This window comes from Bicyclus anynana, chromosome 20, assembly GCF_947172395.1.
Source record: "Bicyclus anynana chromosome 20, ilBicAnyn1.1, whole genome shotgun sequence".
NCBI classification, from domain to species: Eukaryota; Metazoa; Arthropoda; class Insecta; order Lepidoptera; family Nymphalidae; genus Bicyclus; species Bicyclus anynana.
Genome location: NC_069102.1, coordinates 5846583 through 5864652, shown reverse-complemented (window position 1 = coordinate 5864652; position 18070 = coordinate 5846583). Strand labels below are relative to the sequence as shown.

General features: G+C 37.0%; 2 protein-coding genes across 3 annotated transcripts in view; both read right to left on the bottom strand.

The window, feature by feature from the left end:
* LOC112046731 (sodium channel protein 60E) overlaps positions 1-18070 on the bottom strand; it is a 260429-nt gene that overhangs the window by 89974 nt on the left and 152385 nt on the right. The gene's annotated exons all lie outside the window — the stretch shown is intronic.
* LOC128199199 (uncharacterized) lies at positions 342-2418 on the bottom strand. The gene is made up of 2 exons (XM_052887631.1): positions 2070-2418; positions 342-1120 (listed from the first exon to the last, which is right to left on the bottom strand). Exons 1-2 carry the CDS (start codon positions 2245-2247, stop codon positions 390-392), a joined length of 909 nt encoding a protein of 302 aa, XP_052743591.1. The 5' UTR covers positions 2248-2418; the 3' UTR covers positions 342-389.

Below are 18070 nucleotides of genomic sequence, written 5' to 3'. Positions count from 1 at the left end.
CTAACCAACGTTTCAGTTTCTAGTGAGACATGGATCGCACTGCGCGTGTTCTACTTCTGCTTGCGTTAAGGCGTATTAAGAAAAAGAAACAGAAAAGAAAGTACTGGGTGCACCCATTACTGACAATTATGAATAAAGATGGAAACCACTTCAAAAGGAAATATGAGGCGCTAAAAGTGGACGAGGTTAAATTTTTCGATTACTTTAGGATGAGTGTAGGATGTTTTGAAGAGCTTCTTAGTTTGATAAAGCCTCATTTACAAAAGAAATACATATTTAGAAAACCCATCGAACCTCTGGAGATGCTGGGATTAACTATAAGGTAAGAAAAAAATAAACTATTTATACTATAATCATACTGTTTAATCATTTTCACAATTTAGTGTTATTCAAAACTCGTATTCCGATTGTGTGTCATTCGTCAAATTTGTTAGTTCCTCATCGAAATTAATTTGTTCTGGCTCATTTACATCATCATTCCTTGGCGTTTGTGGAGACGATTGCATAGGTGCCGGTGATGTTTCGCATCCGCTTTGGAAGGCACTGCGTTGAATGGATGTTTGGTAGCCACTCTGCATAGACATTTGAGCTGTTTGATAGCCAGTCTGAACAGTTGTTTGAGATGTTTGATAGTTTGCTTGGACGGATGTTTGTGAAGTTTGATAGTGGCTGGGATAGTATGATGGTTGGTGTAAATCAGTTAATATCTGTAGGACACGACTTTGGAAAATTATTGTTTGATTATCATTCAATTTTTCCAATGATGGCAAAATTCCTTTAAAAAAAGATAAATGTCTACTTTCAGGTGTTTTTAAAGCAGCTATAATATTCTTCTCAAATTCGTCTTCGTCAATTTTTCTTTTACGCGATGCAGGCTGGTAACGTGGCATGACAGGTTGCTGGCTTTGTTGGGTTGAGGTGCTTGGTCTTATTTCTTCATCGTCAAGACTTGATGTTGTTTTATTTTGAAAATTCTTTTTCAGAAATAGGAGCTGGTCGTATAGATGATATTGTTTAATTTTTTTGGCCCCAGCTCCGGATTTACATTGCTCGTTTAATTTTTTTTCGTATTTTGTAAAATTATCCTTGATTCCTCTCCATTTTTTTATGACATCGTTACCTAAAAAAATATGAAGAATAATGATTTATTTTGTTTTTTTTTTTTCAGGTACCTGGCGACGGGAAATACTTTTAAAGATATGCATTTCACATATTATCGTGGAAAATCTACAATAACAGAAATAGTAAAATTTGTTTGTCGTATTTTATGGAACATTCTTAAAAGGTTGGAATTACCAAAAATTACAACAGAGCTGATGGAACAAATTGCTCAAGAGTATGAAAAAAAGACCAACTTTCCTAATTGTATAGGAGCGCTAGATGGAAAACACATTCGTATATTGAGCCCGGATCACAGTGGATCCCTATTTTTCAATTATAAAAATTATAATTCCATTGTTCTATTAGCACTTGTTGATACGAATTACAAATTTATATATGTCGATATAGGTGCATATGGTAAGGAATGTGACTCCACTGTTTTTCAAAATTCAAAACTATACGACTTATTAAAAAAAGGTCAATTATCTATACCTCCGCCAAAACCGTTACCTGGCTTTCAAAAAGAAATTCCTTTTGTCTTCGTGGCGGATGAAGGATTACCACTGACAAAAAATATAATGCGCCCATATTCTGGGAAGTTTTTATCGATAGAAAAACGAGTTTTTAATTATCGTTTGAGCCGAGCCAGACGATATGTTGAGAGCGCTTTTGAGAGCGCTTTTGGCATACTCGCAAATAAATGGCGCATATTTCACCGACCCATTAATGTTTCTTACGATTTCACAATAGACATTATAAAAGCATGCTGTGTATTACACAACTTTGTATTGAATCGAGATGGCGCACAAACGTTTGAAGAAATGATTATTGACGATTCTTTGCAAATTTTACACGAAAGTAGAACAGAAGCTAACATAATCAGAAACGAATTTTGTAATTATTTTAATAGTAATATTGGAGCTCTAAGTTGGCAGTTAACGAAAATATAAATGTTTATAAGTACTTACCGATTTTTGATTTTTCAACAGTATTTAACTCCTCAAAATTTGAATATAAACTTGTACACACTTCCCTCCATGCTTCTGTTTTTAAATTTTTGTCTTTGAATTGTGATATAGTTTTGTCCCAAAGGACGGGACGTTCGTAAATTAAAGATATCAGGTGGTCGACATCGTACTCCGCCATATCGCTTAAAAAACACGTGCAGGTCGTTCAAAGTATGGACACCGACTAAACGGCAACGCGTTGTCGCATCGCAGATTTGTACGTTGCGCAGCGCATCGGAAATTTCCACGATGCGTTGTGCGGCGTCGTTGATTTTTGCGATGCGACGCCGCAACGCACAGTTGTGGCCTGGCCCTTATTTAATTTAAATTTAATTTAACTTTAATTGTGTGCGATATGTACATCATAATTGTGTGCATTAACCTAATCTGACACGAAGATCGGCTGCAATTACACTAATTACACTAATATTATAAAGGCGAAAGTATGTGTGTGTTTGTTACTCCTTTTCGCTGCAGCTACTAAAGCAATTTTGCTGAAATTCCGAATGTAAATAGATTTTACTCTGAACTAACATCCCCGCGATTTGTGAAAAACTACTTTCCATGCGGACTGACTCTGTTGAGCAAAATAACATCATAAATGTAGAATTTATTTGACTTCTAAACACCACAATCCCGATCGGTTTAAACCATCCTGGATATACTCCTAAGATAGGATACTTATTTGAAGCAATCTAAAATCATTTATTCTATGTAAGCTTAATATAATAAGGTGCTGGAATGGCGACCCCGCACCGGAAATAGCAGTGTTGGTCGACCCCCCCACTAGATGGACCGAGGAAATCAAGCGGGTTGCAGGGAGCCGCTGGATGCTGGCCGCTCGAGACCTTTGAGCTTGGAAGTCCATGGAAGAGATTTATGTCCAGCAGTGGACGTCGATCGGCTGATAATGACGATAATGATGATGATGATGAAAATGAGACTCGTATATTATATGCACTTTTCTGAAAATCCATTGAAAACAATTTCTAAGATTGTTGTAAATGTGCGGTAAATCTTAAATTTAAGGCACTATCACTTAGAATGAGGATTAAAGTTGATAAAATACTTTTGCAATACATATATGAAAATAATTAAATAATTGTACCAGGGACGCATATCATCACAGCAAGTAGGTCAAGATGTCGACAGGCCGCATCTTGTATGAAAGAGGTTAAGCGAACTCTGTTTTCGTGTCTGAAAGGAGGTTATGTGAAGTGAATATGTGAATGGTACATATACTTTCTTTAGACAAAGACTTTAAGCTTTGCAATCGAAGTGTAAAATATAAAATCATCATCATCATCATCATCATATCAGCCAATGGACGTCCACTGCAGGACATAGGCCTTTTGTAAGGACTTCCAAACATCACGATACTGAGCCACCTGCATCCAGCGAATCCCTGCGACTCGCTTGATGTCGTCAGTCCACCTGGTGGGGGGTCGGCCAACACTGCGCTTACTAGTGCGGGGTCGCCATTCCAGCACTTTGGGACCCCAACGTCCATCGGCTCTTCGAACTATGTGCCCCGCCCACGAAATATAAAATATATGTTATAAATTTAGAGAGACAGAATCAAGACCGGGAGTCGCAGCAGAAAAAGCTGAAACCGGTAAGTGGCATCTATGCCTCTCTGACTGAGAGTTACATACTTGTACCATTTGCCGAGGAGGCCCTTGGGCCATGGAGTCGCAGTGCCAATAAATTTTACCGAATCATTTCACTACGGCTAGTTACCTCGACTGGTGACAGAAGGGCTGGCTCATTTTTGCGCAAAGGATCAGCCTGGCTGTCTGATCAGCGCGGAAATACAGTCAGTCTTCTTGCCTCTATTCCACGTGGGCATACTTTGTATAATTATTAGGATAAGTTAGCTTAAGTTCCTTATTGTATTCTTTCTAAATAAAAAAAATATGATGTAAGATTACTAAATTATATTTAATTTTCAAGTCGAACAAACGAATTCAACTTAAGAATGTTATCGCCGTTTAGTGTTGGAAATAGTTTTCTGTGACGGATATGACGTCGCACGATCTTGTGTTGGGTGTTGGCTTCAGTGTGCTCGTGGCATTCGAACCGTCCACATCTATTGTTGTGTAATTCTTTATGGGTTACTTGGAATAGGCGGGGAGAGTGACTTGAGTGGAAAAGGGGAGTGTTTGATATCAGTAAAAGGCGCCTTTAACCCTACACACATCGTTCGCAAGTACGTGACTTTACTCAAGGTCATTCTCTGCCATTCTAGGGTCTTATTTTGGTTACAGTTTGATTTGTTAATTAAGTTGTCCTGACAAGTGTTGTGAATCATAACCTTTGTTCGACATTAGTTTTCTTATATTTGTAATCACCTTTGAGTCCACTAAAAAGAATAAGTACGTATACTTGTATTGGTTTCCCATTTCTATATCAATGCTATTTATATTCCAATCGCATAAATCTGCTCCTACATAATCTGTTCACATAAATTATTCTAAATAATTTGTTTTCATTATTTACAACTAAAGGTAATCGGATAAATTGGATTTTCGTTTTCATGTGAATAATATAATACTAATATTTTAATCAACCTACCTGGCTTCCCATGTGTAATGTTAAATTGTGTTATTCTATATGAAAGACTAAAAATCCAGAGTATTTTCGTGTGACCTCAAGTATTTATGCAACCACACCACGAAAAACCCATAGTATGTATGGAATGTCCACACAAAGTCAAAAATAATGTCAATACTATTGACAATAAGTAGGGTTTTCCTCACAGATATTATGTAGATTAAGGTTGCACCTAAGGAAATACCTTATGCTATTATAATAGGGTAGTTGACTCATATCAAAAACAAACAATATAAATTTCGTGTTACATGGAATAAGGGTACGAAATATATCGATATTAATTATTAAAAGATAAGGATTTCTTATAAAAGTTAATTTAAAAATCATGTATTTTTTAAATTTTCCAATCTTCAAAAACACTGTCGTCCATTTCGTGACGTCACAATGTCACTTGATGGTACTAAACGCCAAACTAATTGACGTTAAGTATAACTAATATTTTTGTCAAACGTGACGTCATGAAACAGTTGAAATATAGACCATCACGACCGACAGGCATTTTGGCTCGTATTGTCAAAAACATATTTAAAATCGGGACGTGACTTGCGTAGACACCCTTGCGCCTTCACATCTTCCTGGCACGATGGGATGTGCGGACGCTGCTGCTGCATCAGCAGAGACCCTCAAGCGGCGCAAATATAGCAATCTCGTCGGAGATTACATATTTGAGCCGTTTGCGGTCGAACCACTAGGACCGTGGGGTCCGAGTACACGCTTTCTTTACAAAGAAATTGCAAAGCTTTAATCGACACCTCCCGTGACCAGAAGGCTGGCCTATATTTAGGCCAAAGAATTAGTATTGCCATACAACGTGGCAATACTGCCAGCCTTCTGGGCACTTTACCTATGATCGTCGATTCGGACGAATTCTACGACGCCTGAGCCTTTAGATATAATTTAAATTTAGTATATTTATTTCTTTATTTTTATAATATGTAGTTATAGATATATATTCTCGGCTAAAGATTTCGTTATACTCGTAAGCGGATTTCCTTTAAAATCTAAAATTCGCCTCACCTCTCAAAAAAATGTATTTTTTTTTCATTCGAGTAGAATTTTATTGAACTATGTTAGACCATTTAAAAAAAAGAGTCAACTAGCTTATTACAATGCTCTATGTCACTCACTAAGGTAGAAACAGATTTTAGAACTATTCCAAAGTAATTATGTCACCCACGAGGTTTCCGCAGTCGAGTAGGCACCGGCTTAAAAGCTTAAAGCTTTTACAGTTTATTGAAACAGCGAAAGGGAGCTAATGGAGTGAACAATCACATTTCTTTTAATATTTGAAATAGTATAATGTAATGCGATGACAAAGCAAATTGTTTGCTCGTACTACTTAATACTATAAAGTAGCACATACACGCGATTTCGCTTGCCTGGATTTTTTTCCGAAATATTTTGTCCTCATCTGATCTGACTGACAAATATGACGGAACTATAAGAAATCCTAGCACCCTTTGAAAACGGAGCGTTTGATAAAAATATTTTTTTTTGTAATAACGATGGGGACTAGGATTGAATATATTAATTTTTATGATACATTCGGGTAAATAAGGTCAATGTTAACTAATTTATACATAAAAAGCAAAGATTGTCTAGATATTTGCAAAATAAATAAAATTATAAAATTTCAAAATCTATTAAAAATCTTTTATAGTAATTAGATAAAAATTCTTACAGTTTTAGCTTCCTTACATTAAATGTGACATTTTTTAATATAGTAACTATAAACATAAACGCACAAATAACAAAGATATCACCGCACCGCAAATCTGACCCTTTAAATCTCTATAGCTCCGAAAGTAATGGTCGCAGATACCCAGTTACTTTTAAAAAAATACTTTACTATTAGCATACTCTTAATTTATATACAATAAAAAAAACTGTCATCATCCCTATTAGTTTGACGTTTAGTTACATAGTGACGTAACAAAATGGTCGACAACGTTTTTGACGAAATCCTTAACTTTTATTAGTTAGTATCGATAAATTTCAGACCCTTATTCCATGTACTATGCGAAATTAATATTGTATATGTCGGGGTTGATCACTCAAGCTACCTCTACCACACAATACACTGAAGTCGAGGAACGTAGACAGAGAACCTCAGAACATCCACATCGATCGCATATTTAATTAATTAATAATTACTTTATCTGTATCTGTATCCAACTATATTTCAGCCAATTAATTACATTCCTGTCCAAGTATCAATAATAACTATTAACTTCTCAAATATTAATCTATGTGCCTCAGCCTCAGGGCCTGTAGCCATGTGGCATGTCGATTCTCTTTCTACAAACGCTAACGCTTCGAAAACTACAAAAATATATGGGTATGCCAGATCCGATCGATAACTTTGTCACGTACCTGTCGATAGCAGACGTCATTCCCATACATTTCTTAATTCTCGAAGCGTGTTCGGTTGCAGAAAGAGAATCGACGCGCCAAATGGCTACAGTCTCAGGTCCTTATCATTAACATCTGCAGTGGCCTGCTTAAGGTTTTCAACTAGGGTATGGGTATGCACTATAAGAAAACTTCCTTTCCGACTATGCATTCTATGGTCCAACATAGGTTTGTATTGAGCCATCGGGTAGGCAGTGCTTTTTCGCATCTATGATGTGCACGCCACTGAACATCTGATGGTTATCGTTAGGAGTGTAAAAATATCACCCTAAGCCCGCCAAACCAGATTGGAGAAGTATGGTGGTTCTTAGCTCCAAATCCACATGTCTTATAGAATACAACCTCTGTCCTGGAAAAATAATCTGCTGGCGATGAAACCACTTAACTTTGATACAGTGTGACTCCAGGGTGCTACGCTCAAACTTTAGTCATTAGATACAGGCACGATCGAAATTGCATTCCCGGGATAAGCCGAGATCAAAAGCAAAGAGTAAAGCAATTTTCATGGACTTGAATAAATATTTGTCGTCATTTGTACTTTCATATTCATTTTTTACTCAAAAGTAACTTTTTTTTTTGACTAGAGATTGTTTAAAAATATCTCAAATGCCACTAGAGCTTTCGTTTTCCCACCTTCCTGCAATGTGAACATATTCAAGAACTATCATAAAATCAAAAATGTCCAGTAGGTAATCCTTTTATCTTTTTTTAAATTAAATATCACGTGTCTCAAACGGTGAAGGAAAAACATCGTGATGAAACCTGCATACCAGAGAATTTTCTTAATTCTCTGCGTGTGTGAAGTCTGCCAATTCGCATTGGGCCAGCGTGGTGGACTATTGGCCTAACCTCTCTCATTCTCAGAGGAGACTCGAGCTCAGCAGTGAGCCGAATATGGGTTGATAATGATGATGATGAATCCTTTTAGGTTACAAAACTGTACAGTTAAAATTGCGCAGTTACAACTGAAGGCCTGTCGTCATTATCATCATATCAGCCGATGACTCCATTGCAAGACCTCCAAACAGGGACTTCCAAACATCCTGATCCCGAGCCGTCTGCATCCAGCGAATCCCTGCGACTTGTTGTTGAGCTATGTCGGTAACATTACTCTTCTGCGAATCTCATGTCTGATTCGATCACGTAGTGACACTCCTAGCATAGCTCGTTCCATCGCCCGCTGTGAGACTTTCAGCCTTCGTCAGTCAGTCCTCATTAGTCAGTCTGACCGCAGGCAAACAATACTTATTGCGATCACGTCGACTAGTCGCCGTAGTCACATAGTGTGTGAATACTTTTGCGACATTGGGTACACGATGCAAGAATTTTTGGACGAAAGCATTCAGATGCACATTATAAGCACAGATTAGCATAAAATAGTATCGAAAATTGTCATTTTACTACTACTTAATTTTTTTTTCTTTACAAGTTAGCCCTTGACTACAATCTCACCTGATGGTAAGTGATGATGCAGTCTAAGATGGAAGCGGGCTAACTTGTTAGGAGGAGGATGAAAATCCACACCCCTTTTCGGTTTCTACACGACATCGTACCGGAACGCTAAATCGCTTGGCGGTACGTCTTTGTCGGTAGGGTGGTAACTAGCCACGGCCGAAGCCTCCCACCAGCCAAAACATACGTTATTTATCTATAGCTTGGCAATTTCGTTCGTAACACTACCGACGAGCCGCACGGTCCGTGGCGACGAATAAAAAACCGACGACTGATGCTCCTCACTTCCCCGCACGCACAATTACACACCTGCGCCCCCCTTTCCCCTCGTCGCCCGCATATCATGGGAGTGTCATCAACGAACGTGCCAGACTATATCCCAGTTTCCCACATAATACATTAGTGGACAATGATCTCGTGTCATTTTGCAACGCTGTCGTTTATTGAATACGGTTTATTTTTCTCCCTTTTCGCTTGACAAAGGTTCCACCCACGCGCATTCAGGCGTCACCTCTGGCATTTTAGTAATAAATATTGATACAAAACACGGACAACAAGTAACAAAGAGCTCGCTAATGGTATTGAGCCAAGTTAATTCTCCGCGGCGACGGGATCAGTCATTAGTGATTAACAGAGTACTAACTGGTGTGATAAATTACAGAATGATTAACGTCTCAAGTTGATATCTAACTTTTGTTGGATACAGTCACGAACAAAATATTTATTAATTACAATACTGATCTATTTGCATTTTAAGAAATTAGATATCACGTATCTCAAACGCGGAAGGATATTTGGGAATTTTCTCAATTTTCTTCGTATGTCCAGTCTACCAATCCGCATTGTACTATTATCCTAACACCTCTCATCTATACTAATATTACAAAGCTGAAGGGTTTGTTTGTTTGATTGAACGCGCTAACCTGAGGAACTACTGGTCCGATCAGAAAAATTCTTTCAGTGTTAGATAGCCCATTATCGAGGAAGGCTATAGGCTATATTTTATCCCCGTAATTCTACGGAAACGGGAACCACGCGGGTGAAACCGCGCGGCGTCAGCTAGTCCTCTATAAACATAAATTATAATAATAATGGCAGGAAAAACAATTTGGACATAATTTACAGAGTAACAAACTGTTATTAACTTGAGACCTGTGGGTACCTATCTTCGAGTGCTAAGCGCCCGTTTGTTTCAAGCACTTAAGATAAAACAGTACATTGGTTTTTTACAAATAAGTATATTGGTTTTTATTAAACTTTGTTTTTTTTTAAACTTTTAAACGGCGTATATAAATAGACCGCCGTACGAGTGAAACTAAAAATGATCAAAAGTGTGTCAGCTTCGACGCACGAATGGAGTTTACTCTTTCAGATCGACTGTCTAAATAGGTGTATGTTGACCCGCAGCATACACTATGTACGTCTCAACACTTACGTGTGTACTTAGTGAAAGGTGCGCAACTGAGGAGCAGCAGGCCGCAACGTAAAAAGGCGATAAACGTAACGCTGTCATTCGTTCATCAAATTTTGCCCATATAATATTTATCCTACCAGGGACTATTTAAGAAAAATCGATTCTTAAGGAGTAAACTCCAAAAACAAATAATCTTTCAAATTACATTGTGTGACATATCCATTTAAAGGGCTTTCTTTCATATCTCTCATCATTTTAATCAACAAAACATCTAATTACGTCTGTCCACAATCTCAATCGCGCGGTAAGCTCAGTAAGCTTACTGACAGATCGTTAGAGCTGTATTGTGAGATATTTGGGTCAACCATTTCCATCCGCTTTTCATGCTAATTCATCTAAATAAATAATTAACCTAATTAAGCTTAATTGACCCTTCAGTTGCAAAGAGGGATGGCTCATTTTTTTTGCATAGTCAGCTAAGTTATTTAATACTGAAAATTGGTAGGTAAATCTATACTAATATTATAAAGCTGAAGAGTTTGATTGAACGCGCTAATCTCAGGAACTACTGTTCCGATTTGAAAAATTCTTTCAGTGTTAGATAACCCATTTATCGAGGAAGGCTATAGGCTATATATTATTCCCATACTTATACGGGAACGGGAACCACGCGGGTGAAACCGCGCGGCGTTACCTAGTATATTATAAAAGTAGCATAAATTAAGATACTCGTAGGACGTCGATGTCTTGGGCGTATTGATAGATGAATAATTATGTACTATTATTATTAGAGATTGACCTATATGAAATAGAAATAATAATTATAAAAAAGGTTAATTCTGGTACCACGAAGAACCATTTTTATGTGGGCTCATGCTTGACCTTAAGGTAAACGTAGACATGGCCTTAGGTGAAGGCATTTGCCTAGAAGATACTCTCTAAAGACGGGGCGGGGTGTTGGTTGTAGCGATGATTCAAAACCCACGACTGATGCACGTCACTTCTTTTCACACCCACGCAGTCTTTCCGCCCGTCGCCCGCATATCATGGGAGTATTATAACGAACTTGCCAGACTATAGTCCATAAGTAATTAGTCTGAGCCAGCCAATCACCAATTTGGATCAACATTGATTAGCCGGATCGAGCAATTTACAAGCCCCTCTCGCATTTTGATAACAATACCCTCGTCGAGTCCTTTAATAATATCAAAAATCCCGCCAACAATACAAGGCTCGTAGGGAACAGACAAAAGGTGAAGTCATTTATTATTATTTTGGGTCTCCTGGAAGCATAAGCCCCTTCAAAGATATTATTAAGATCCACGTCAGAACCTTTTTGTATGAACATGGAATTTCTTAGGACAGTTTACTACATTATGGAGGGATAGGTCATTTTAGGTTTATGATCTAGCGTTATTTTACTAGTGATTTTGCTAGTAAATTAGGTTTTCTTAGTTTCCATCTTCAGCTTAGTATTTCACAATATTTCTTTTGCTTATCTATACTAATATCTCAAAACTAAATAACATGTTAGTTGTGCCGTGAGTGGGTATGACCCCTGCCTCAGATTCCGGAGGGTGAGGGTTCGAATCCGGTCCGGGGCATGCTCCTCCAACTTTTCAGTTGTGTGCATTTTATGAAATTATGTATCACGTGTCTCAAACGGTGAAGGAAAAACATCGTGAGGAAACCTGCATACTAGGGAATTTTCTTAATTCTCTGCGTGTGTGAAATCTGCCAATCCGCATTGGGCCAGCGTGGTGGGCTATTGGCCTAACCTCTCTCATTCTGAGAGAACACTCGAACTCAGCAGTGAGCCGAATATGGCTTGATAATGAATGGTGAATGAATCGCTATTTATACGAACACGCTAAAGTAAATTAACATCAAGTTCAAACCAAACAAGCGTTAATTCAGCGATGATTAAAAGAAAATTGTTTCACAAAAAAAAACAAAACCAAATGGCTTAGTTTGTTAATTATCTTTAATTAGCAAAGGCCATTTGGTTTTTATCTTCAAAACTAGAAACAAATTTTATCAAGATTCTAAAAACTAACGGATTGTAAATAGTTTCTCCTTCAGTAACCACAGTAAGCAAATGTAGAAGTTGAGGAAACGTGGTCTGCGGCAGCACAAAATAAGCCGCAAAGTTACCAGACGATTTACTCTATACTTTCCGTTACCGTTCACAGAAATAAAACTGATTTTTCCAAGCGTAAAATGTCTTCGCTTTGAGTCGATAAGTTATACACTATGCTTTGTACATTTTATACTCGAAATCTCGTTATATTGCGCCTCTGAATATCTTGACTTTATTATAAAGCTGTGATATTGGAGACATTTTTGAAGTAAACAAATCTTTATTAAACTGGCTAAAGCTTGCGATTTGATTCGTGGTAAAATCAGGTCCATAGATTTGGTAATTTGATCCTAAGTAAATAATACTTAACTAATTCTTGTAAGCTATAGTAACTGGCCCAGTCTTTGAACACCTATAATTCATATAAAAATTAGATAACTTAAAATTTTTCTAATGGATTCAAAACTGTAAACTATAATCAGAAGCACACCACTTTAATATGACGCGAGTATTTTAAAGTGGGCGGATAATTGTGCCTCTGAGTGTGCTTATGCAGACTACATTACATCAGCCGATGTGAATTGACAGCTAAACATGGGCCTTTAGTTGCAAACACAATGGCCAATAACACCTGCACCAGTCGGCACCTCGGCAGTTCACACTGCGCTATCCGGTGCGGAGTCGCCATTTCAACATCTCGGGATAGACTCTTTAGTCTATCAGCCTTGGCATTCTGTAAAGTTACATCGCTGTGACATCACTCGTTTCCATGGCAACTTCGTTGTTAGTGACATTTTAATTTTGGCATCCTATAAAGTATATATAGCTTAAAAAATAAGTCTAAATTCAAATAAGATACATTATAGGCAAACAATTTGTGGACGAGTATAAAACAGTCTTTGGAGGTCCATACACAGTGAACGTCCATTCACGTCATTCGTCCATTCATCGTATTGATAAAGAAAATGTTCCTTATCAATACGCTTAGGTGTTTTTCTGTATTCTGAGAATAGACATTACAAATCCATAACCATTCTGAAAGATTTATATTATTCTTTAGTGTTTATAACACGCAATATTATTTCAGTTTCAAGAGCAAGTGTACCGACGATTTTGAATGTTTAATCACAAAATGATGAGCCGAGAGAGCTGCATTCATACAATCTATTCACGGGTGAAAAAGTTCGCAACCTCTTTGATGCAAGGCACCGGCTAGTTGACATCTTGACCTAGTTGCCCGACGTTGCGCCGTCCGTACAGTATACGGTAACGTTTTACTTTAGCTTTTTCACGTGTATATTTTCTCTCGAAAGCGGAATAATTTCCAGATTGCTTGTAAATTTCTTCGTATAATTTTCGTATTTAACGTTACAACAATTCTACGAGTGGCTTTTTTTTTTGCTTACTTAGGTTGCTTTTAATTTTATAAACATTGTATGTGGATTAAAATTTTCTATATAGATGTTCATGGCATGGAAGATCACGTGAACTAAGTGTAAAGATGTAATAGTTAGTGAAAGATTAAGATTAAGTTATTGGACAATTTCTTAGCATATTAATAATATATTATAAGTTTAGGTTAAAGTTAAATTACTAATTATTCACATAAGTAGACTAGATCGTAATTTTATGAATTACCAAATTGGTACTTTACAATAGAGAAAAAAAAAATGTTCATGGAAAAATTAATTTTACATATTGGTAATAATCTAATAAAATCTAGTCTAAGCACTTGAATGGCAGCAGCAAAAGCAGGCTTCATTTTGTAAAAGTTCATAAGGACAATGAATATATATCTTTGTTAATCCTGGTACATTACCGCTTGCTTTGTTATTTTTTTTTTGCAGTAAATAGCATAACATATATAGTAATAACATGACTTTACTTAATCTCTGAGATATGGTCTTCCCAATTCTGGGCTAAGAATTTATAAAAATATATATAAGAAAAAAAGCTCAATGTTTAAAAGCCGACCCACGACTCAAACCCAGAACCTCGTGATCCAAAGCGAAATAGACCACTGGATTAACGAGACAGGTCTTCATACAAATATGAACCACGCACAAGAAACAATTATTACAACAAGAAATTATTAACGATCATGAACCTACACAATAAAGGTTGATTCGAGCTAAATTATAGACAATAATTATTAATTTGCTACAATCTAGCGTCGGGTTAGCTATAATTTAACCACGAAGCTATGTCGCATTGCTGGCAAACGCCGGAAAATGGGAAAATTGTAGACTATTCCACATACGTTATAGTACGAGATCCGGCAAAACAACTATATACCCTCATCTACTACTTATTTGGGATAAGAAATAGGTCAGGTTCATAGGAAAAACTATTCACATTGACATATTCCAATAGGTTATCTAGCTAAATTCCGACCGGATAGTATTAAATGATTTTTGATTATACGAGTTAAATTAAGCATAAAATGAACTTTCTTTTGTTTTCAAATTAACCATAATTTGAAAAAGATTTTGCACTAATCAAATTAGTATACTTAACAAAATTGAAAACGTGAAGGTTACCTGCTTTCACCACTGAAACTGTGGGGTTGCCAGATATAAACAGCTGAGTAAATGTTATTTATACCTCATCAGTTATTTAGTCATTAAATATGTCAAATGAAAGCTTATTTTATGCTTAATTAAGTATACGGTTTCCTAGATATTGTATATAAATTTTATCTGGACGCAATTTGACTATTTTGATATATTTACTAATTTGAGGCAACCTATGTGCAATGTGTTACTGTGAATATTATCTATCATTTGTTTTTTAATCAGTAATGTCTTTAGTGTTTTCATTTCACTAATAAGTAACAGATGAGGGTATACATTTATAATGCCGGATCTCAGACTAATACGTTAAATCCATTTCACAAATAGGCGCGTATTGTGTAACGCCTGTTTGCACGTATACACTGAAATAATTGGCAATCATAATAATGAAGGAAACGTTCTTTGTTAGCCTTTCCGTTCTTGTGTATTATTCGAAATAGTTTATGGAAATACTAACAAATGCCCCGTGGTTATACCAGCTTAGTTCCTGTTTCCGTGAGTATACGGGGATAAAATATAGCATATGTTATTTGGTTATAATGTTTGTCATTATCAACTCATATTCAGCTCACTGTCGAGCTCGAGTGGATTGTGGTGGATTTTTGGCCTAACCGCTCTAATTCTGAGAGGAGTCTCAGAATGAAAGAGGTTAGGCCGAAAATCCACCACGCTGGCCTAAAGTGGAGAGAATTAAGGAAATTCTTTGCAGGTTTGCAGGTTCCCTCACGATGTTTTCCTTCACCGTTTTTTTTAACTATTCAGTTGTGTGCATTTAAAAACGTGACACGTCAGTACAGAATCGATATTACACATTTTGTATGCGGCACATCAGAAGCCATCAGGACATGTCACAACACATAAGTGTAAACGTTGCCATTTAAATAGAGCCTCAATAGCTCAACGGTAAGAGCGGTCGGACTCACCACCGAGGGGTGGTGGTTCGATCCCCGCCCCGTTGGTCTATTGTCGTACCCACTCCTAGCACAGTCTTTCCCGATTAGTTGGAGGGGAATGGGAATATTGGTCAAATTTAAAAATATGGCAAATATTCTTTTTAAAAAAAAATGTATGTTACCGATTCTGTACTGATGCGTCACGACACGACACGTCAGACAAATATAAATCCGGCTTAAGGAGAAAGGCCAGACGAAGTCGCGGGCGTCCGCTAGTTATTAACAAAGATGAGATCGTTTGCAAAGAACAAAACTTTAATAAACAAGATAGACAGATCCATGTTTGTTATGTTTTAGAACAGCGTCACGAATTGGACCAAAATTTATGACGTATATAAAATTTATGTTGTCTACGTACATACGTTTTTGTAACGCCACGTGAAAATACTTTTCCATTTCCTGCCATTTTTTGCAACCCTCTCTTTCACCCCATCGAGAGTGGGCGAGAGAGGAGTTTATTAACTGATAGGCTTCCAGTATTGAATACGGGACTTGCGGGGTTATTTATGATGTACGGTTGTACGTAAAAACGTAAAAAACTACGTGTATGTAATGGACCGTGTGCCTGCAATTCCCATATATGCCACGTTTTTTTTCTTTCTTCTTCTGTGTTATGTGTATTCTGAATAAACTGTTCTTTCTTTCTTCTTTAAATTTTAGGAAGGCTGAAAGTTTGTCAGCCTATGGTCTACGGTAAGTACTATCAACTACGGCTCGTTAATCTGGCCCTATCGCAAAATCCGTTTTTAGCGGATACTTACTAACTATAAACTAACTTCCTGCCAAAGGAGATGTTAAAAATCGGGCCCACTTTTCAGAACGATATAGAAATGCATAATGTACTAAAATATTTTGTATTTAACTAGATTACTCCATTAGATTAGGATCTTAGCCTCAATATTATTCGCCATCAGGGAAAATTAGTTGATTTCATTATTTTCACACCGATTGTAGTGATTCAAATCTTCTTCTTCATTTCTTCTTTTTTAATTTAATGACTTCTTTTTAATTTGTATCACTGATTATCAGTTGTCCTTGCAAACGAGGACCGTCAATGTCAAAGTCAATCAATTAATGAGATGTCCTTGTCATATATTCAAGTCAAATGTTCTGCTTATCAAACTGACAGTATTCCTACGGATTTGACTAAATGTCTAAATAGAACCATACATAATGTTAAAAATTGAGATGCCTTCTACACAAGGTACTTATCTATGCCAGGAACATGGGCAGTCAAACGTTCAGCCGTTCTAAGATGAGGCATATCTGGGTATCGCAGGCTTTCCTTCTTTGTGTATGTAAAGCCAGCTATAAACAGTAGCCCGGAGGCTGTAAACTTTGGGTTGACATAAATAAGGACATGTAGCCTGTTCTCTTCTTTATATGCGATCCTTCGCGATATATCATGCAAGTTTATTAGTGCCTAGCCTGTATGGATCAACAGTTTGTTTCAATTACTGAATACATTTTGTTTGTTTGTCTTACTAACCGACAGACCGCGGTTTCACTCATCACGTTCTCGTGAGAATACGGGAATAAAATATAGCCTATAACAACTTATGGTAAAAGAATTTGAAATCGATTCAGTAGATTCAGCTGGTGGGAGGCTTTGGCCGTGGCTAGTTACCACCCTACCGATTAAGACGTACCGCCAAGCGATTGATTTAGCGTTCCGGAACGATGTCGTGTAGAAACCGAAAGGAGTGTGGATTTTCATCCTTCTCCTAACAAGTTAGCCCGCTTCCATCTTAGATTACATCATCACTTACCATCAAGTGAGATTGTAGTCAGGGCTAACCTGTAAAGAATAAAAAAAACACCAGAGTCCGTCTGATGAGATATAAAAAGCATTCCCAAATTGTGATATCGAATAAAACACTTATTGAATCGTTGATGGATCCTCCCTGCCGGAGACAATTCATACTTTGACATAAGTTTGCTGTCCCTCGCGTAATGAAATTTTTCCTCCTCTCCAACCTTTATAAATTATCTCGATAATTCAAATTGGCACCGGCATAACAGCTCTGAGTAAAATTTACTTGCGTCATTGCTGGACTATGTTTGCTTTGTATTTTATATCTATACTAATATTATAAAGCTGAAGAGTTTGTTTGTTTGATTGATTGAACGCACTAATCTCAGGAACTACTGGTCCGATTTAAAAAAATATTTCAGTGTTAGATAGCCCATAGGAACGATATATAGTATACGGGAACCACGCGGGTAAAACCGCGCGGCGTCAGCTAGTTAATTAAATAAAACTTGGAATTTCGTTGACCGATAAACATAACATGGAGCAATATTTTAACGTAAACTGCGAGACTTTTGTACGTGGTTTGGATTGTCTGAATACAATCAAATGCCACTGTTAGATTTGTTTACATTTTAAGGGTATTTTTAATCTTTAAATCGAGACTATGAGACTATGCAACTCTCTCATAGCCTCAGTATGAAGATTACTCTTA

Coding starts and splice junctions, on each gene's coding strand:
- LOC128199199 (XM_052887631.1), bottom strand. CDS start 2,247: ATGGCGGAGTACGATGTCGACCACCTGATATCTTTAATTTACGAACGT. Junction 1,121..2,069: donor TGTTGAAAAATCAAAAATCG/GTAAGTACTTAT, acceptor ATATTTTTTTAG/GTAACGATGTCATAAAAAAA.